The sequence below is a fragment of the Morchella sextelata genome (assembly GCF_020137385.1).
Source record: "Morchella sextelata strain SCLS chromosome Unknown scls_14, whole genome shotgun sequence".
Taxonomy (NCBI): Eukaryota; Fungi; Ascomycota; class Pezizomycetes; order Pezizales; family Morchellaceae; genus Morchella; species Morchella sextelata.
Genome location: NW_025408629.1, coordinates 983,203 through 1,004,561, shown reverse-complemented (window position 1 = coordinate 1,004,561; position 21,359 = coordinate 983,203). Strand labels below are relative to the sequence as shown.

The 21,359-nt window shown below is 49.5% G+C and overlaps 7 protein-coding genes across 7 annotated transcripts; 2 read left to right on the top strand and 5 right to left on the bottom strand.

The window, feature by feature from the left end:
- Window positions 1–841: 841 nt before the first annotated feature.
- H6S33_003124 (uncharacterized protein) lies at window positions 842–2,980 on the bottom strand (the record flags this gene model as incomplete). The annotated part of the gene is made up of 1 exon (XM_044834480.1): window positions 842–2,980. One exon carries the CDS (start codon window positions 2,978–2,980, stop codon window positions 842–844), a length of 2,139 nt encoding a protein of 712 aa, XP_044692331.1.
- A 74-nt stretch (window positions 2,981–3,054) lies between these two features.
- H6S33_003123 (uncharacterized protein) lies at window positions 3,055–5,109 on the bottom strand (the record flags this gene model as incomplete). The annotated part of the gene is made up of 1 exon (XM_044834478.1): window positions 3,055–5,109. One exon carries the CDS (start codon window positions 5,107–5,109, stop codon window positions 3,055–3,057), a length of 2,055 nt encoding a protein of 684 aa, XP_044692330.1.
- A 1,084-nt stretch (window positions 5,110–6,193) lies between these two features.
- H6S33_003122 (uncharacterized protein) lies at window positions 6,194–7,536 on the top strand (the record flags this gene model as incomplete). Its single annotated transcript, XM_044834477.1, has 1 exon — window positions 6,194–7,536. A coding segment is annotated over one exon (1,343 nt), but the record flags the coding sequence as incomplete, so codon positions are not given.
- An 856-nt stretch (window positions 7,537–8,392) lies between these two features.
- Window positions 8,393–11,974, bottom strand: H6S33_003121 (uncharacterized protein; the record flags this gene model as incomplete). Its single annotated transcript, XM_044834476.1, has 1 exon — window positions 8,393–11,974. The coding sequence occupies one exon, from the start codon at window positions 11,972–11,974 to the stop codon at window positions 8,393–8,395; it is 3,582 nt and encodes a 1,193-aa protein (XP_044692328.1).
- Window positions 11,975–12,272: 298 nt separating this feature from the next.
- H6S33_003120 (uncharacterized protein) lies at window positions 12,273–12,506 on the bottom strand (the record flags this gene model as incomplete). Its single annotated transcript, XM_044834475.1, has 1 exon — window positions 12,273–12,506. A coding segment is annotated over one exon (234 nt), but the record flags the coding sequence as incomplete, so codon positions are not given.
- Window positions 12,507–12,562: 56 nt separating this feature from the next.
- Window positions 12,563–14,431, bottom strand: H6S33_003119 (uncharacterized protein; the record flags this gene model as incomplete). Its single annotated transcript, XM_044834474.1, has 1 exon — window positions 12,563–14,431. A coding segment is annotated over one exon (1,869 nt), but the record flags the coding sequence as incomplete, so codon positions are not given.
- A 951-nt stretch (window positions 14,432–15,382) lies between these two features.
- On the top strand, window positions 15,383–19,014 carry H6S33_003118 (uncharacterized protein; the record flags this gene model as incomplete). Its single annotated transcript, XM_044834473.1, has 1 exon — window positions 15,383–19,014. A coding segment is annotated over one exon (3,632 nt), but the record flags the coding sequence as incomplete, so codon positions are not given.
- Between the last annotated feature and the right edge of the window lie 2,345 nt (window positions 19,015–21,359).

Here is a 21,359-nt window from a genome sequence, read left to right as displayed (position 1 = left end):
TCATATAGAATGGTAATAGAATGGTTATAGATCTCGGAGACCAAGATCCTGGAAGAGGGGAGTGGTGTAACGGAGCCATTTCAACTGTCTGGTGTATGAGTACACACAGGGCCCGGTTACATGCTGAGAGTTATTGTTAGAAGCCAGTTGCACGGTGATATGCAAGTACCGGCAGTGTGGTTAGCTACCAGCTGTTAGAGTAACTACATTCCGGGCGCTAGGAAGAGGATCTATTCATGGGAGCAATGACTGACGAGTCTATGCCTCGCCAGTGACTAGAAGACCGGCCAGAGTGAAGCTCTGATTGACCGGTGATCCTCTGTATCCTCGGTGCATTGTAAGTCCGCCGAAGGGCAGGGACTATGCTAGGGAAGTCTACAATAAGCGAAAGCTCTACAGCAATGATTAAGCTTACACCTGAGCGGCAGCTCATTCATGCAGGTCCTCAGTTGTGTGGCAACCAAGGCTGCAGGTGTTACAAAGGCTTTGACTAAGGGTGGTTGCCTTGGGTATCGGAAACACCTGCTGACGCTTAGAGAAAAGCGGGGTAGCGGTGGTATTGTTTCCGGTACTGAGGGAAGGCCCACCGGAACTTAGTAAAGGAGTTAGGAGCAGAGAACAGAGGCCTTCGGAGTATAAGTACTCAGGTTCATTCCCGCCCTTCAGTCCTATTCTCTCCAGTCTTCATCAGAAAGAAAAACCAAGTTCTTATCGGTAGCAGAGCCCTTAAAGATTATTGAGTTCTAGCGATAGTATCTTTGAATAATCTGCAACCTGATTGTCTATCTTGCACGGCCGTCTCTATTCTATTCGATTCTATTTCTCTTAGAAAGGACCCCCGTTACACTACCCATGTCGGGTCTCCCGATGCCGCCTGCCTGACATGATCCAGGAAATTCTTAGACCAGTCAATCACCCCCTTGGAGGCAAGCGACACCGCTGATACCACAAACTCTTCCTCCGCCAACTGTCCGGGCTTAAAGAACTTGTCTATCGGCTGTTTCCCAAGCGTGCCTCCCCCTTCAGGACGGTACTCCGGCCGTCGCGATAGTGCATCTGCCTTCCCATTTTTGGTTCCCGGGCGGTAAATAATCTTGAAGTCAAATTCCGCCAAAGACTCAGCCCACCTTGCCTGTCGTCGGTTAAGAACCTTGGTTGTTGAAAAATATTCCAAGTTCTTGTGATCCGTATATACGAGAACCGTTCGGCTAGGTCCTTCGAGGTAGTGACGCCATTGCTTGAAGGCTGACACAATTCCTAGCATCTCCTTATCCCAGACGTCGTAGTTGAGTTCCGCTGGGTTAAGCTTTCGAGAATAAAAGGCAACAGGGTGAGTCTTTCCGTCAATAACCTGGGATAAAATTGGGGCAATAGCAAAATCACTTGCGTCCGTTTCCACGATAGTCTGGCGATCTGGAAAGAAATGTACCAAGATCGGCGCAGATGTAAACAGGGTTTTGAGTTTTTCGAAGGCTGCTTGGGCCGTCATAGACCAGACAAAGTTCTTAGCATCACCCCTGAGACAATCGGTAATGGGTTTACAGACCCCGGAGAAATTGTGGATAAACCTTCTGTAGAAGTTGGCAAAGCCCATGAAGATCTGTACTTCCTTAACGCTGCGCGGGGCTTGCCAATTCGTAACAGACATGACCTTATCCAGTGCCATGGTGACGCCTGCTGGGGCAAGGATGTATCCAAGAAACTCGATTTCGGTGAGCTCGAAGAAGGATTTCTTCGGGTTGGCGACTAGGTTGTATTCTTGTAACCTATTAAGTACTTTGCCGACCAGCTCTCTATGCTCTTCTCGAGACTTGCTATATATTAGGATGTCATCAAGGTATACTACTACACCTTGATCCAGAAATTCCCTCAGCGCATCATTCATCATGTTCTGGAAGGTCGCCGGCGCATTTGCCAGCCCAAAAGGCATGACGAGGTACTCAAAATGCCCATACCGTGTTCGGAAGGCTGTCTTCCACTCGTCGCCGTCTTTGATCCTGATGAGGTTGTAACCTTCCTTCAGGTCAATCTTTGAGAAGATAACCGCGCCTGCCACTCGATCTCGCAGCTCGTCCATAAGCGGTAATGGATACCTGTTCTTGATGGACACACGGTTAAGTCCACGGTAGTCAACGCAAAGTCGGAGACTGCCGTCCTTCTTCTTCACAAATAGGATTGGGGCTCCTGCCGGGGATTTGCTCGGCCTAATCTTTCCCAATCGCAACATTCTGTCCAGGTACTCCCGAAGCACCTTCAGCTCGGCTTCGGATAGGGAGTAAACGGGTCCCCATGGTGGCTGCTTCCCTGGTTCGAGATCTATCGCATGGTCGTAAGATCGATGCGGTGGTAATTTATCTGCTTCCGATGGTAGGAAGACTTTAAGGAACCCATGGAGCCAAGAGGGAAGAGTTTCGCGGAGGTTGACCGATTCATCTTCCAAAAGGCAAATGCTACCGATGAATTGGGCCTCCGGATCGTCCAATACACCCTCGTCCATTTCTATTTGAGGTTCCTTGTCAGTGAAGCATCGACTCTTACAGTTCTCACCATCGTAGGAAACTTCCCCATTTGCCCCTATAACCGGTTTGTGTTCTTTCAACCACCAGTTCGGTAGTATCGCATCGATGCCAAGTGGGAGAGGGGCGATTTCGAATGACAACTGTGTTTGATGCCCCCTTGACATTATAATTAATGTTTGTGTAAAGGCGTGTCCCGTGCCCTTCATAACTTCTCCCGTAAATCCAAATACTCGGGCCGGGACGTCTCGTTTCACCTTCGGGACCTCAAAACTATCAACAAAAACAGCAGACAAAACAGGACCAGTTGCACCAGTATCCAACAACACCTTACAAGGTAAACATTTTTCCGCAAAACAAAGGAACTGATTAACGATAGGTCGAGGACCATGAATAGGTTCCTCTACTATCTTCTGTTTTTTCTCCGGTTGGGACGCTCTCCCTTCCTGCCTTTTTCTTTTCATATTTTTTTTATTGTTTTCCGTCAGTGACAACATAGCAATCTGGGGATACTCCTGACCTGACTCATCAGAGTCCCCTACTGAAAATCCATATCGAAATCCATCTCAGATTCCGATCCGCGTTCTCGTACAAACGCTTGTCCACTGGTGTACTCCGCAGCAGCCATAGCAGCCGGCTTTCTAGCACGGTGCCTCATTCGCTTTCTCTGAGGTTGGGGTTCCGGTGGTTCCATATCGTGGTCGCCATCGTCATTGCGGGTACGCTTCCGGGAGAAGGAGGAGATAGATGCACTACTATTAACATCTGAACGACACCATTTCCAAAGATGACCCTTTCGGCCACATCGTACACAGACGCCATCGGTCTTTCGCTGTTCTCGGACCGGCTGTGGAACTCCTTTGGTGGCTTCGTCGTAGTCGTGGTATATTGGCTTATTCCCCGACTTGTTCTTGTTAGTGCCCTTCTTATCTTGTCCTTTTTCCTTCTCCTCAGTCTGAGCCCTGCCCTTGATCTTAAACCCTTTCTCCTTCTGCCGCGAGTTCCCACCATGGTTCGACTCCTTCCCTCTCGACTCCGCTTTCCCCAACATCTTCATCTGCTCCTGATAAGCCTCATGAGCCTTGCCGGCTCGTTCCAACTGTTGGATGTACTCGGAGTCGTCATCGGTTGGATCGAAGCGCGAGTGGCGTTCTCGGATTTCATTTGGTAGCCCTTGGAGTAAGGCGGCGCGATAGGATGCCCCTTTCATCTGAGCATGCTGGTTCATAATCTCCATCCTCGTCAGGTAGTCGCCGATGTTAGCAGAGTACTTAAACTGCTGCATCTTCATCGCGTTTTCCATAGCCTCCTGAGTGCTTAGGAAACGTTTTCTGACTTCCTGACGAAATCGAGCCCAAGTGGCATAGTCTGCACCGGCCGGGCCCAATATTTTGGTCTCGATATACTCCATGAACCATTCCTTTGCCAACCCGCATGTATACGTCCCAGCGAACAGTACCTTGTTCCTGTCCGTTCGGAACTTCTTAGGCTTCTGCTCGAAGTAGATCTCGCACTCCATGAGCCAATGCCGCAGGTTATGCTTCCTGGCATTATCGAACTCAAATGGTATTTTGGCGAGTGAATCTACCATATCCTCGTCTTCAGGTGGCGCCGAATTCCGGTTCCCGCCTCGATTCATTCTCCAATTCTTCCGACCATGCGACCATTCGCTGTTATCATCGTCATCGTCGTCAGAAGGTTCTGGATCTCCCCCAAAGTTTCCTCCTGGTGGGTTTCGGGGAGGTAGATTTCCACCATTCCCTCCTACCGGAGCAGTTCCTACCGGTCGCCTGCCACTGTTTCCCTGCACTGGGCCGGCGTCCTCCGGTTGCTTGCCTCCGTTTCCACCAACCGGGCCTGCTTCTTCTGGTTGCTTGCCGTTCCCTGATGTTTGGGGGCCAGCATTTTGGGGTTTCTTGCCATTGCCAACAGGAACCGTTCGGGGTGCATTAGGGTCTAGCGGAGCACTAGCCACGGAAGGTGCTACTGACAGATGTTGTCGCAGTAGTTCCTCCATCTCGGCTATTCGTTGGTTTCTTTCTTCATCGGACCGCTTGAATTGCGCAAACAAAGCTCGTTGCTCCCCTTTTTCCTGCTCCCGCTCTTCTCTCACCATCCTCAGTTGTCGCTCCGCCTCCTGTAGTTGGGTCTGGGTTTGATGATGACTTCGCTCCAGAACCTCATGGTCGGCGGCTCGTGCGGCTTCTTGTACTTGTCGGACATTGGCAACGAGCTCAAAGAGCGATTCGAGATGTTGTTTTTGAGCAATGGCTTCTTGCCGTACCTTCTTATCCAGGATTTGCCCACTCCCTTGGACTTGTTCCTGGAGGTTTTGTAGCTGCTGCCAAACGGCCTGTCCAGCTGCACCAAGATACCTCATTTGTGCCTCATGGGTATCCAAAAACTCCTGCATATTCCTCACGAACTGGGCTTGAGCAGAGCGTTTACTCGTTGACCTAGTTTGTGTAGAGGGTCCTCCCGTAAGTAGGGGATCTGGGCTAGCAGCCCTCGATATTACCATAGAATCTTCCCCCCCGGCCTCCTCGGTTACGGCCGAGGTATCTATGAAATAATTATCCCTTCGGGTAGTCATTGTGATAGGGGATAATGATGATAGTTCTTTTTTTTTTTGAGGTGACTTCGTTACTCCAAGTGAACTTGTGAGTAACAATATACTGTGAGGGATGCGCACCAGATCACAAGAGTACACTACGCAGAGCTCAGAGTTCGGCTAACAGCTACAAAGGTAGAAGTCTCCAAGGTCTCTTCAGTCAACGTCGAGTATGATTCTCCTTGATCCGATACGGGCCCCGCGAGCTACGTTATCAACAAAGATTCACTAGAGTTAGCGTATGATGCTTCGACCGTCTTCGACGTAATAGTTCAGGTAGAGTTCGAAGCCACGATAGAGTAAAGTAATTTCAAAAGTATAGTCAAATAAAGTTGTAACTCGCGTATCAACGATTTATATTGTTAAGACTCTGATTTCGCCGATGATGGTCTGGCTAGTCAGTGAATGACACAGTATTTATATCCCTCGCTTATGTCTCGAGGACCCAGTCTACTAATAATACAGAATACACTCGGGATCTGCCCGAGACCCTGAAAAACAACCAAGAACATTTAACTCCTAAGTCCGTAACCCAAACTCCTAAACCCGCTGAAACCCTTCAACCTATTTACCCACTCTAATGCACGCTTCCCTGTCGATGTTTCCTCTCCATCGGCCGTCTGGTGGGTAATCGTCAGCGTCGGCTACTCGTAGGTCTCGGACGGCAAAGCTACCTACTCAGGCCTCTTCCCACATCGCTTTCCCACATAGCAGAGTCCTCTCATGCCCATAGGTACCGCCGATAGGTACTCGGTCGGCTGGTGGCTTGCGCCGATTCGCTCCGAGTGATCCGATCTTCGATCCGATTGCTTCCAGCTGTCCCTCATATATCCACCGGTACCAAAGCACTCCCCTCCGGCGGTTTGACGCTCCGGGGGTTATTATTGGGGTCGAAAACGTGTTTTTTATGACTCCGTGTTTTGGTCGTATATTGGTCGCACCACACCCCGCGGGTGCGGTCCAGAGTTGACGTTAGCGTGCAGAGGGTATTGGGGTATCTACTAGCCTTTTCCTAAATGCTTGGCATGCCCGTAACAAGCACCTTCCGTGGCTAGTGCTCCGCTAGACCCTAATGCACCCCGAACGGTTCCTGTTGGCAATGGCAAGAAACCCCAAAATGCTGGGCCCCAAACATCAGGGAACGGCAAGCGACCAGAAGGAGCTGGCCCAGTTGGAGGAAACGGAGGCAAGCAACCGGAGGATGCCAGCCCAGTGCAGGGAAACAGTGGCAGGCGACCGGTAGGAACTGCTCCGGTAGGAGGGAATGGTGGAAATCTACCTCCCCGAAACCCACCAAGAGGAAACTTTGGGGGAGATCCAGAACCTTCCGACGACGATGACGACGATAACAGTGAATGGTCGCACGGTCGGAAGAATTGGAGAATGAACCGAGGCGGAAACCGGAATTCGGCGCCGCCCGAAGACGACGATATGGCAGATTCGCTCGCCAAAATACCCTTTGAATTCGATAATGCCAGGAAGCATAACCTGCGGCATTGGCTCATGGAATGCGAGATCTACTTTGAGCAGAAGCCCAAGAAGTTCCGAACGGACAGGAACAAGGTACTGTTCGCTGGAACGTACACGTGTGGGTTGGCAAAGGAATGGTTTATGGAATATATCGAGACCAAGATGCTAGGCCCGGCAGCCGCGGACTACGCCACTTGGACTCGGTTCCGTCAGGAGATCAGAAAACGGTTCCTAAGCACTCAGGAAGCTATGGAGAATGCAATGAAGATGCAGCAGTTTAAGTACTCTGCTAACATTGGGGACTACTTGACGAGAATGGAGATCATGAACCAGCATGCTCAGATGAAAGGGGCATCCTATCGCGCCGCCTTGCTCCAAGGGCTACCAAATGAAATTCGGGAGCGCCACTCACGCTTCGATCCAACCGATGACGACTCCGAGTACATCCAACAGTTGGAACGAGCCGGCAAGGCTCATGAAGCTTATCAGGAGCAGATGAAGATGTTGGGGAAAGCAGAGTCAAGAGGGAAGGAGTCGAACCATGGTGGGAACTCGCGGCAGAAGGAGAAAGGGTTTAAGATCAAGGGCAGGGCTCAGACTGAGGAGAAGGAAAAAGGACAAGATAAGAAGAGCACTAACAAGAACAAGTCGGGGAATAAGCCAATATACCACGACTACGACGAAGCCACCAAAGGAGTTCCACAGCCGGTCCGAGAACAGCGAAAGACCGATGGCGTCTGTGTACGATGTGGCCGAAAGGGTCATCTTTGGAAATGGTGTCGTTCAGATGTTAATAGTAGTGCATCTATCTCCTCCTTCTCCCGAAAGCGTACCCGCGATGACGATGGCGACCACGATATGGAACCACCGGAACCCCAACCTCAGAGAAAGCGAATGAGTGTAACGGGGGTCCTTTTTAAGAGAAATAGATTTGTATAGAATAGAGACGGCCGTGCAAGATAGACAATCAGGTTGCAGATTATTCAAAGATACTATCGCTAGAACTCAATAATCTTTAAGGGCTCTGCTACCGATAAGAACTTGGTTTTCTTTCTGATGAAGACTGGAGAGAACAGGACTGAAGGGCGAGAATGAACCTGAGTACTTATACTCCGAAGGCCTCTATTCTCTGCTCCTAACTCCTTACTAAGTTCCGGTGGGCCTTTCCTCAGTACCGGAAACAATACCACCGCTACCCCGCTTTTCTCTAAGCGTCAGCAGGTGTTTCCGATACCCAAGGCAACCACCCTTAGTCAAAGCCTTTGTAACACCTGCAGCCTTGGTTGCCACACAACCGAGGACCTGCATGAATGAGCTACCGCTCAGGTGTAAGCTTAATCATTGCTGTAGAGCTTTCGCTTATTGTAGACTTCCTTAGCATAGTTCCTGCCTTTCGGCGGACTTACAATGCTCGGAGGATACAGAGGATCACCGGGCAATCAGAGCTTCACTCTGGCCGGTCTTCTAGTCACTGGCGAGGCATAGACTCGTCAGTCATTGCTCCCATGAATAGGTCCCCTTCCTAGCGCCCGGAATGTAGTTACTCTAACAGCTGGTAGCTAACCACACTGCCGGTACTTGCATATCACCGTGCAACTGGCTTCTAACAATAACTCTCAGCATGTAACCGGGCCCTGTGTGTACTCATACACCAGACAGTTGAAATGGCTCCGTTACACCACTTCCCTCTTCCAGGATCTTGGTCTCCGAGATCTATAACCATTCTATTACCATCCAATCTATGTGACAAGAAACTCCGTGATATGCAAAGAACGAAAACCTGGAGGAAAACAAACTACACCCCAACAATCCGCTTGTCTCTGGGTTTCTTAGGATACCTCATATGGAAATCCAGAAGGGCTTCTTCAGCACTCTTCTTGAGATGCTCCCAAGGTTCCCATGTAGCATCCTCGTTTTCATACCCTTCCCATAGCACTAGGTATTCCACTAGTCTCCTTTTCTTATTGACCCGGCTATCAGCTACCTCTCGGACAACCCAGTTCTGTTCTCCTTCAATCTCTTCAGGTTCCGGTAATGGAACTCTTCTCTCAGGATCTACCGGTGCTCTGTAAGGTTCCAAAAGAGAGACATGAAAGACCGGGTGGATTCCCATTTGGGGGGGAAGAGAGAGCTTGTAGGCACGGGTACCAATGGCTTCTAAGACCTTAAAAGGTCCCATCTTCTTCTGATCCAATTTTCCCAAAGGCCGCTTTGTTTGCACATTGCGCCGGTCTAGCATAACTTCATCTCCGGGCTTGATTTCAGGCGGCGCCAGGGCATGAGTATCATACCACCGGGCCATCCTTAATCTAGCTTTACCCAAGCTGGCATTCATAGCCTGCCAGATAGATTCCCATTGAGATATCATGACCTCGCTCGCTGGATTGTTCCATTGTACTCCTTCCTTTGGGGCCGGCCAGTTGGTCCTGGGTTCATATCCATAGTTGGCATAAAAAGCCGATACTTTGGTAGACTCAGAGACCGCCGAGTTATATGCATACTCTGCCAAAGGCAAGAGTTCTGCCCAGTCATCCTGTTGATATGAACAATAACTCCGCAAGTAATGTTCCAGGGTCTGGTTAACTCTTTCTGTTTGACCGTCCGTTTGTGGGTGGAAAGATGTGGACATCTTCAGCTTCACATTGAGGAGACTCATGAGAGATTGCCAAAAGTGAGAAATGAACCTGCTATCTCTGTCCGAGACTATATCATCAGGTAAACCATGGAGTCTCCAAACTTCCTTCAAGAACAACTTAGCCAAATCTTCCGTTTTATTGAGGGTAGGAAGAGGGATGTAGTGTGCCATTTTCGAAAAGCGGTCCACTATTACCCAGATCTTTGTAAACCCACTAGATTCCGGTAATCCCACAATGAAGTCCATAGAGATGGAAGTCCATGGCCGATAGGGTATCTCCAACGGTTGGAGCATACCAAACTTCTTGTGTCTTGAGGTCTTATTCCTCTGGCAGCTGTCACAGCTCCGGACATATTCCTCAACATCCTTATCCATGTTGGGCCAAAAGAAGTTGTTTTTCACCCGCTCTAGTGTCTTAAATTGGCCAAAATGACCAGCCACCTTAGAGTCGTGGGTATCGGACAGTATTTCCATCTGAAGCTTCTTGTCTTTGGGTATATACCATCTATTTTTGTAGAAGATGAGACCGTTCTTGACCGACAAGTTCTGGTCCAAATTTGGTTTCCTTTCAACCAGAGAGCGGTGCAATTCCTGCCAGAAACTATCCTCTTTAGCAGCCGTGTATAGGCGCTCTAAGAATGTATTCTGCAATTGATTCACCCTGACAGCCGCTAGCTTTGCAGGATCCAGAACCAATTGACCTGGCCTAAAAAAGATCTGTGGCTCCGGCTGCAGAGTTTCACCTCCCTCTCCAAGGCGGTGATCCCAGCGCCTAGATAGCACATCAGTCTTGCCATTCTTTTCTCCCGGTCTGTAGACAACTTTGAAATTATAGCCTGCTAGGTCCTCGGACCATCTAGCTTGCCGCCTAGTGAGAACCTTGGTAGAATTAAAATACTCCAAGTTCTTGTGGTCTGTGAAAACCGTGATCTCTTGCTCACAAGATTTGAGCATGTGTTCCCATTCCCGGAAAGAGGCTACAATAGCTCCCATTTCCTTATCATGAATGTCGTAGTTGATCTCGGCGGGGGAGAACTTCTTAGAATAGAATGCCACCGGATGTAGCTTCCCATCATCCCCATACTGAGAGAGCACCGCTCCCTTGGCAAAATCACTGGCATCTGTCTCGACCACCGTTCTCCTACTAGGGTCAAAATGAAGGAGGATTGGAGCGCTTGTGAACAGCCTCTTGAGTTCTTCAAAGGCCTGCTCATGTGCTGCCGTCCAATACCATTTCTTGTCTTTTTGCAGGAGGTCAGTTAATGGTTTGCAGACTTTACTGAAGCCTTCAATAAAGCGGCGATAGAAGTTTGCAAATCCGAGGAATGCTTGTACTGCCTTGATATTCTCAGGGACCGGCCATTCCTTAACTGCCTCCACCTTGTCTTCTGACATAGATACTCCTTCTTCCGAGATGTGATAGCCTAGGTATTCTACTTCTCGGACATGGAAGGATGTCTTATTGATCGAGGCACAGAGTTTTGCTTCCCTAAGCTTCTGTAATACCTTCTTGACCAGTAGCTCATGCTCCTTCTCAGTCTCCGAGTAGATGAGGATGTCGTCGATGTAGACAACCACTCCTTCATCCAGTAGTTCCTTTAGCACATCATTGATCATTGCCTGGAAGGCTGAGGGGGCATTGCATAGACCAAATGGCATCACATTATACTGATACAGTCCATAGCGGGTTCTGAAAGCGGTTTTCCACTCATCACCTTCTGCTATCCTGATCAAATTGAAGCCGTTCTTCAGGTCTATCTTTGTGAAGATCTTGGCCTTGAACAACCTGTCTCTGAGCTCACTCATGATAGGCAGCGGGTACTTGTCCTTGACAGTGACCTTGTTCAATCCTCTGTAGTCCACACAAATTCGCAATGTCCCATCCTTCTTAGGAATGAACAGTATGGGCGCCGCAGCAGGGCTATTAGATCTAGAGATCTTTCCTGAAGACAATTCTTTGTCCAGGTACTCTCGGAGGGCCTTCAACTCTGGAGCGGAACATGGGTACAGTGGGCCAAATGGGGGAGCGGTCCCAGGCAAGAGTTTGATCTTTAAATCATTATGGGAATGCGGCGGCATTTCCTCAATCTTCTCTTGACTGAACACATCAGCCCAATCCCGGTATAGGTGGTGTATTTTCTCAGCAATATCACCTCCGTCCTCATCATGCCATACTGAACCAACCAATTGATAGACTGTCTCTTCTTCTTCCAACATTTGGTATGGAGAGATCAGTTCAATCTTGGTGGCCGCTGGGAGACAATTCTGCTTACAGTAGTCACTTCTCCAGCTCATGGTGTTGAGTTCCCAGTTGATGTCCGGGTTATGCTTCCTAGCCCAACTAATTGGCAGGTAACCGGTCATTCCTTCTTCCAAAGTAGCCACTTCCCATCGGAGTGTCTCCTTATGATCTCCCATAATCATGCGGACCGGGTGAGTGTAATACTCGCCTCCTCCCATCATGACATCTCCTTGAGCATCAAACATTGTCAGAGGTTGATCCCGCCGTACTAAGGGAATTCCATGCTTCCTGACAAAACTCTGGTTGAGGATTGCTCCTGTACAACCGGTGTCAAACAGGAAAGACCCTTGGGCGCCTTCATCCTTTCCTTTGACTGTCCATGACAGTCCTGCCTTCAGTATAGGTCTTCTTCCATGTACTGGTAAGGAGGGAAGCCTCTGTTCCAACCTTCTTTGCTTAACAGCGGATTCTGGACTCGTTTCTCTTTGTCTTTTCAGCATAGCTAATAGCTTCGGGCACTACTAAGATCAAAGATCCTTTGGTTCTATTCCCAAGCGGTAATATAGCGGGTATGATGTGTGGTAATTTTTTGGTAGCGGTTTGGAAGTGTCTTTGTAGCAAATGTAACTTTGGTAGAGCACTGACAGACCAGCTGTTTCGGGTCTTAAACCCATCCTCAGAGTGCTTAGAGCAGTCAAATAGGCGGAAACACAATCATAATTTATTCAAGAGAAACATAGAAACCCAAATCCCATATAAAAGAAAACTAGTAAACATAGACCCAAAACAGACACTTTTCTACCAGAGGATTTCATTGTCCGAGTCTTGCTCAGGCTGCAAAGCAAAATCTTCCGTAACCTCCGGGAGTACAATAAGTGGATCCTCTGCTACTACAGCAGCCACTTTAGCCTTCTTCTGAGAGTTGGACTTGCCATTCCCTCTTTTCCGCTTTTGTACCCTCACTGCTGCTACTCGAACAACAGTAGGTTCCTTGGACCAACAATCGGTCCATTTGTGTCTGGACTTGCCGCACTATTGCACAAGTCAGTCTATGCACTCTACCAATAGGGAGTACCGGAAGGTCATACCTTCAAGCATACTTCTGCTTTCCTTCTTTCTTCTAGAATATCCCCCGGGATACCCTTCAGTTCCACCGCTTTGTCCTTAGGTCCAGGAGTCTTCTGAGGTCCAGAGGAGCTCGCAGCTTCTCTTTTCCTCTTAGGCTGCTGGTCCTTCTGAGCGGGAGGATCTTTCTTGGTCCGAGGGTGCGCTTTCTCAGCTGCCATCCCTTGGTACCTCTCATGGGTGTGCCCTAACTCTCTTAGAGCAGCTATCCGCTCCATCAAGGACTTTGGCTTGGGATTAAAAAGAGCCCAACTCATACCTAGGTCCGGGAGGAGGGAATTATGAATCTTATCATCCACCAACTGACCCTCATAGCCAGTCTTCCACATCAGCTGAATGATAGTATTCAGGAAGAGGTCTATTCCTCCTCGAGCTGTGTGGGTGAGGGTATTCCATTGGGCTACAGCATCATCTCTAGAGATGGCTTCACCGAAGGCAGCTCTAAAAGCATCCACAAAGGAATCCCAATGCTTCCATCTCTGATCCAACTGCACCGGTATTCCAGCAAGACGGTTGGCAGAGGCTTGATCAATTGAATTGTGGTATGCCTCATACCATCGGATCGCTGCCTCACCTTCCATCAAGTTGCCTGCATATCGGATCTTAACCTCCTCAGAGGTAAATGACAGGCTCTCAATGGAGAACACATTCTCACATTGCCGGATGAAGGTCTCCACTTGCTCCGCTTTGCCCTGGAATTTGGAAGGTGGTGGTGCCTTTGGTTCTCTGGCCCTAGTGGAAGTAGAAGGGTGGGAGGTGGCCGGAGGTTGATACTGCTGGGACATAATAGCAAACAAGTCCTTCTGTTGCTTCTCCAACTTCTTCTTAAGATATCTCCGCCATCCTCTCCTATCACCACCTTCTGGTTCCGAGTCTGAACTGTCTGAATCTCCTGGAGCGGGAGCGCGGGCTGCTGGGGGTGGAGGGTTCTGATTTCCACCACTTCCTCCCTGTGCCTGAGCTGGAGGGGGAGCGGCGGCCGCAGCAGGAGGGGCCACAGGTGCTACTGGTGCCGGATTGCTGGCCAAAGGTGAGGATGCTGCTGGTTGAGCGGCCCCAGACATAGTGGACCTTCCCGGGTTCCTGGCTAGTGGACTGGGAGGTCCTCGGCCTGCACCTGAGAAGAACTCTCCTTCATAGTCAAAGGATCGATCAGTTCCTCCAAGGAGTGGGTGTACCCCACCAAAGCGGCTAGGTGGTAAGGGTGAAGCTCCCACCGCTGGCTGCACAATAGGAATAACTCTCCTAGTGGATCTGACCGGAAATGCTGCAAAGGGGCTGGCCTTCCGCTGCATTGTCCTGGTAGCTGCTCTGGAAGAGGACCTGGAGACTGGATTTGGTGCCGGAGTTGCTGGTCTGGCCACCACCAGTCTTCCTTCATCAAGGGCTTTCTGTATCTCGGCCACAAAGTCCGGTGGAGTAGCCGGGTTTGTCCACTCAATCTCCATGGCATCGGCATTCAGCTCATCTTTCTCCACATACTTCCGGAGTTCTTCCTGAACAGAGTTGACCTCCATTCTCATGTACTCAAGAGCTTCCGCCATCAGAGCATTCTGTGCTGCCTGGCGCTCTTGTACAATGAGTAGGGCCTGACTGCCCCGGGTCAACTGATTCTGCAGGCTGTGCTGGAGGTAGGTCTGAAGCTCTGTGAAGAACTGCTGGACGGAAATCTCGTCGGTATCCTGCCAAGCAGGCTCGCAACCGGGGATGTAGGTCTGTAAAGCGGTCCTGGGCTTCTTGACAAGCTGTGTCTGCCCAGTGGCATCAAGCTGGAGGGGCACCGGCTGCCATTCAATCTGCAGGGGCGCATCCGGAGCTGAGAGGGCGGACATTTTTGTATATAGGAAGAATAATCTGAAGGTGACTTGAGCCTTAAAGATTATCTGTAACGGGGGTCCTTTCTAAGAGAAATAGATTTGTATAGAATAGAGACGGCCGTGCAAGATAGACAATCAGGTTGCAGATTATTCAAAGATACTATCGCTAGAACTCAATAATCTTTAAGGGCTCTGCTACCGATAAGAACTTGGTTTTCTTTCTGATGAAGACTGGAGAGAACAGGACTGAAGGGCGAGAATGAACCTGAGTACTTATACTCCGAAGGCCTCTATTCTCTGCTCCTAACTCCTTACTAAGTTCCGGTGGGCCTTTCCTCAGTACCGGAAACAATACCACCGCTACCCCGCTTTTCTCTAAGCGTCAGCAGGTGTTTCCGATACCCAAGGCAACCACCCTTAGTCAAAGCCTTTGTAACACCTGCAGCCTTGGTTGCCACACAACCGAGGACCTGCATGAATGAGCTACCGCTCAGGTGTAAGCTTAATCATTGCTGTAGAGCTTTCGCTTATTGTAGACTTCCTTAGCATAGTTCCTGCCTTTCGGCGGACTTACAATGCTCGGAGGATACAGAGGATCACCGGGCAATCAGAGCTTCACTCTGGCCGGTCTTCTAGTCACTGGCGAGGCATAGACTCGTCAGTCATTGCTCCCATGAATAGGTCCCCTTCCTAGCGCCCGGAATGTAGTTACTCTAACAGCTGGTAGCTAACCACACTGCCGGTACTTGCATATCACCGTGCAACTGGCTTCTAACAATAACTCTCAGCATGTAACCGGGCCCTGTGTGTACTCATACACCAGACAGTTGAAATGGCTCCGTTACAATGAGGCACCGTGCTAGAAAGCCGGCTGCTACGGCTGCTGCGGAATACACCACTGGGCAAGCGTTTGTACGAGAACGTGGATCGGAATCGGAGATGGATTTCGATATGGATTTTTAGTAGGGGACTCTGATGAGTCAGGTCAGGAGTATCCCCAGATTGCTATGTTATCACTGACGGAAAACAATAAAAAAAATATGAAAAGAAAAAGGCAGGAAGGGAGAGCGTCCCAACCGGAGAAAAAACAGAAAATTTTGGAGGAACCTATTCACGGTCCTCGACCTATCGTTAATCAGTTTCTTTGTTTTGCGGAAAAATGTTTACCTTGTAAGGTGTTGTTGGATACTGGTGCAACTGGTCCTGTTTTGTCTGCTATTTTTGTTGATAGTTTCGAGGTCCCAAAGGTGAAACGAGACGTCCCGGCCCGGGTATTTGGATTTACGGGAGAAGTTATGAAGGGCACGGGACACGCCTTTACACAACCATTAATTATAATGTCAAGGGGGCATCAAACACAGTTGTCATTCGAAATCGCCCCTCTCCCACTTGGCATCGATGCGATACTACCGAACTGGTGGTTGAAAGAACATAAACCGGTTATAGGGGCAAATGGGGAGGTTTCCTATGATGGTGAGAACTGCAAGAGTCGATGCTTCACTGACAAGGAACCTCAAATAGAAATGGACGAGGGGGTATTGGACGATCCGGAGGCCCAATTCATCGGTAGCATTTGCCTTTTGGAAGATGAATCGGTTAACCTCCGCGAAACTCTTCCCTCTTGGCTCCATGGGTTCCTTAAAGTCTTCCTACCATCGGAAGCAGACAAATTACCACCGCATCGATCTTACGACCATGCGATAGATCTCGAACCAGGGAAGCAGCCACCATGGGGACCCGTTTACTCCCTATCCGAAATCGAGCTGAAGGTGCTTCGGGAGTACCTGGATAAAATGTTGCGATTGGGAAAGATTAGGCCGAGCAAATCCCCGGCAGGAGCCCCAATCCTATTTGTGAAGAAGAAGGACGGTAGTCTCCGACTTTGCGTTGACTACCGTGGACTTAACCGTGTGTCCATCAAGAACAGGTACCCCTTACCGCTTATGGACGAACTGCGAGATCGAGTAGCAGGCGCGGTTATCTTCTCGAAGATTGACCTGAAGGAAGGATACAACCTTATCAGGATCAAAGACGGCGACGAGTGGAAGACAGCCTTCCGTACGCGGTATGGGCATTTTGAGTACCTCGTCATGCCTTTTGGGCTGGCAAATGCGCCGGCGACCTTTCAGAACATGATGAATGATGCGCTGAGGGAATTCTTGGATCAAGGTGTAGTAGTATACCTTGATGATATCCTGATATATAGCAAATCTCGGGAGGAGCACAGAGACCTGGTCGGCAAAGTACTTAGTAGGTTACAAGAATATAACCTAGTCGCCAACCCGAAGAAATCGTTCTTCGAGCTCACCGAAATCGAGTTCCTCGGATACATCCTTGCCCCAGCAGGCGTCACCATGGCACTGGATAAGGTTATGTCTGTTACGAATTGGCAAGCCCCGCGCAGCGTTAAAGAAGTACAAATCTTCATGGGCTTTGCCAACTTCTACAGAAGGTTTATCCACAATTTCTCCGGGGTCTGTAAACCCATTACCGATTGTCTCAGGGGTGATGCTAAGAACTTTGTCTGGTCTATGACGGCCCAAGCAGCCTTCGAAAAACTCAAAACTCTGTTTACATCTGCGCCGATCTTGGTACATTTCTCTCCAGATCGCCAGACTATCGTGGAAACGGACGCAAGTGATTTTGCTATCGCCGCAATTCTATCCCAGGTTATTGACGGAAAGACTCACCCTGTTGCCTTTTATTCTCGAAAGCTTAACCCAGCGGAACTTAACTACGACGTCTGGGATAAGGAGATGCTAGGAATTGTGTCAGCCTTCAAGCAATGGCGTCACTACCTCGAAGGACCTAGCCGAACGGTCCTCGTCTATACGGATCACAAGAACTTAGAGTACTTCTCTACAACCAAGGTTCTTAACCGACGACAGGCAAGGTGGGCTGAGTCTTTGGCGGAATTTGATTTTAAGATTATTTACCGCCCGGGAACCAAAAATGGGAAGGCAGATGCACTATCGCGACGGCCGGAGTACCGTCCTGAAGGGGGAGGCACGCTTGGGAAACAGCCGATAGACAGGTTCTTTAAGCCCGGACAGTTGGCGGAGGAAGAGTTTGTGGTATCAGCGGTGTCGCTTGCCTCCAAGGGGGTGATTGACTGGTCTAAGAATTTTCTGGATCATGTCAGGCAGGCGGCATCGGGAGACCCGACATGGGTAGGATTGAAAGAGAGAGTTGAGCAGGGAGAGAAGCTGGGGGAAATGAAGGATATCGCTGAGAAAGACGGGCTACTCTTCTATAAGAATCGACTCTACATTCCGGCAGACGACCGTATCAAGATCCGAATCGCACAGGCAGAACACGATTCGAAAGTGGCAGGACACTTTGGACAAGACAAGACACTGGAACTCATCACGCGTAACTTCTATTGGCCAAAAATGAACGAGTGGATTGATGACTACGTTCGGTCATGTGACGAGTGCCAGCGCAACAAACCCAGCCGCCATAAGAAGTACGGTGCGCTTCTACCATTGTCCACACCACATTCTGTCTGGCAATCGATATCAATGGACTTCGTCGTGCAATTACCGGAATCAAAGGGATATAACCAAATTTGGGTAGTAGTCGATAGGTTCTCAAAGATGTCGCACTTTATTCCCCTAGTAGCAGAAACGACCGCGCAAGATTTAGCGAAGATATTCCTCGGTCAAATCTGGCGACTCCATGGGCTGCCTCTTGATATAGTTTCCGACAGGGACGCCAAGTTTACTTCAAGCTTTTGGGCATCCCTTATGGAATTATTGGACGTGAGGATAAGAATGAGTACGGCTTTCCACCCTCAGACCGATGGGCAAACAGAGCGAGTCAACCAAACCCTTGAGCATTATCTACGAGCATTCTGCAACTACGAGCAAGATGATTGGGCAGAGCTACTCCCATTGGCGGAGTATGCTTACAATAACTCGGTTACCACCGCCACGGGCCAATCTCCGTTCTATACCAATTACGGTTATAACCCAAGAACCAACTGGCCGACGGAAGCCGAAGTGGTCAACCCAACCAGTGACCTGTATGCCCACTTCATCCGAGGAGTCCACGATTCTGCTCTCGCTCGTTTGACAGACACCAGGGAAAAGATGGGAAAATACTATGATCGGAAAAGGGACGAACCGCCTAACTTCAAGGTGGGAGATATGGTTATGCTCAACACGACCAATATTAAGACACGTCGCTCTACCAAGAAACTCGATCATAAGAAACTCGGCCCGTTCAAAATCATCCGACTAGCCGGAAAACGAGCCTGCGAATTGGAACTGCCACCACAAGTCAAAATCCACAACGTCTTCCACATTGAACTCTTGGAACGTTACCGACAGAGCAGTATCCCAGGCCGTGAACAAGGTCCCCCAACTCCCGAAGATGTCGATAAGGAAGGAGAGATCCTGTACGAAGTAGAAAGTATTGTGGGAAGCCGGAAAAGTAGAAGAGGATTAGTGGAATACCTGGTGAAATGGCGGGGCTATTCGATGAGCGACTGCACGTACCAAGTCATGGATGCTATGAATGAGGAGGTACTTGACCTAGTCCGCGACTTTCATCGAAGGAACCCCAAGGCCGTGAAGGACCAACGCCTGAGACTATAGAGGTACCCTACGGGGCTAAGTCCTTCCCCTCCACAGACACCGCGGGTGATATGTGGAGCAGGTTTACTGGAACCATAGTCTGTCAGAAGATGTCCCGAGACGTGACACCCTGGAAGGGGGGTAAGCTGTTACGGGCATGCCAAGCATTTACGAGAAAAGGCTAGTAGATACCCCATTACCCTCTGCACGCTAACGTCAACTCTGGACCGCACCCGCGGGGTGTGGTGCGACCAAAATACGACCAAAACACGGAGTCATAAAAAACACGTTTTCGACCCCAATAATAACCCCCGGAGCGTCAAACCGCCGGAGGGGAGTGCTTTGGTACCGGTGGATATATGAGGGACAGCTGGAAGCAATCGGATCGAAGATCGGATCACTCGGAGCGAATCGGCGCAAGCTACCAGCCGACCGAGTACCTATCGGCGGTACCTATGGGCATGAGAGGACTCTGCTATGAGGGAAAGCGATGTGGGAAGAGGCCTGAGTAGGTAGCCTTGTCGTCCGAGACCTACGAGTAGCCAACGCTGACGATTATCCACCAGACGGCCGATGGAGAGGAAACATCAACAGGGAAACGTGCATTAGAGTGGGTAAATAGGTTGAGGGGTTTTAGCGGGTTTAGGAGTTTGGGTTACGGACTTAGGAGTTAAATGTTCTTGGTTGTTTTTCAGGGTCTCGGGCAGGCCCCGAGTGTATTCTGTATTATTAGTAGACTGGGTCCTCGAGACATAAGCGAGGGATATAAATACCGTGTCATTCACTGACTAGCCAAACCATTATCGGCGAAATCAGAGTCTTAACAATATAAATCGTTGATACGCGAGTTACAACTTTATTTGACTATACTTTGGGAATTACCTTACTCTATCGTGACTTCGAACTCCACCTGAACTATTACGTCGAAGACGGTCGAACATCAAACGCTAACTCTAGTGAATCTTTGTTGATAACGTAGCTCGCGGGGCCCGTATCGGATCAAGGAGAATTATACTCGACGTTGACTGAAGAGACCTTGGAGACTTCTACCTTTGTAGCTGTTAGCCGAACTCTGAGCTCTGCGTAGTGTACTCTTGTGGTCTGGTACGCATCCCTCACAGTAACCCAAACTCCTAAACCCGCTGAAACCCCTCAACCTATTTACCCACTCTAATGCACGTTTCCCTGTAGATGTTTCCTCTCCATCGGCTGTCTGGTGGATAATCATCAGCGTCGGCTACTCGTAGGTCTCGGACGGCAAGCCTACCTACTCAGGCCTCTGTGAGGGATGCGTACCAGACCACAAGAGTACACTACGCAGAGCTCAGAGTTCGGCTAACAGCTACAAAGGTAGATGTGAGGGATGTGTACCAGACCACAAGAGTACACTACGCAGAGCTCAGAGTTCGGCTAACAGCTACAAAGGTAGAAGTCTCCAAGGTCTCTTCAGTCAACGTCGAGTATGATTCTCCTTGATCCGATACGGGCCCCGCGAGCTACGTTATCAACGAAGATTCACTAGAGTTAGCGTATAGAATTCGACCGTCTTCGACGTAATAGTTCAGGTAGAGTTCGAAGTCACGATAGAGTAAAGTGTTTTCAAAAGTATAGTCAAATAAAGTTGTAACTCGCGTATCAACGATTTATATTGTTAAGACTCTGATTTCGCCGATAATCGTTTGGCTAGTCAGTGAATGACACAGTATTTATATCCCTCGCTTATGTCTCGAGGACCCAGTCTACTAATAATACAGAATACACTCGGGGCATGCCCGAGACCCTGAAAAACAACCAAGAACATTTAACTCCTAAGTCCGTAACCCAAACTCCTAAATCCGCTGAAACCCCTCAACCTATTTATCCACTCTAATGCACGTTTCCCTGTCGATGTTTCTTCTCCATCGGCCGTCTGGTGGATAATCGTCAGCGTCGGCTATTCGGAGGTCTCGGACGGCAAGGCTACCTACTCAGGCCTCTTCCCACATCGCTTTCCCACATAGCAGAGTCCTCTCATGCCCACAGGTACCGCCGATAGGTACTCGGTCGGCTGGCAGCTTGTGCCGATTCCCTCCGAGCGGTCCGATCTTCGATCCGATTGATTCCAGCTGTCCCTCATATATCCACCGGTACCAAAACACTCCCCTCCGGCGGTTTGACGCTCCGGGGGTTATTATTGGGGTCGAAAACGTGTTTTTTATGACTCTGGGTTTTGGTCGTAATTTGGTCGCACCACACTCCGCGAGTGTGGTCAAGAGTTGATATTAGCGTACAGAGGGTATTGGGGTATCTACTAGCCTTTCTCTCACTCCCGTAAATGCTTGGCATGCCCGTAACAGCTTACCCCCCTTCCAGGGTGTCACGTCTCG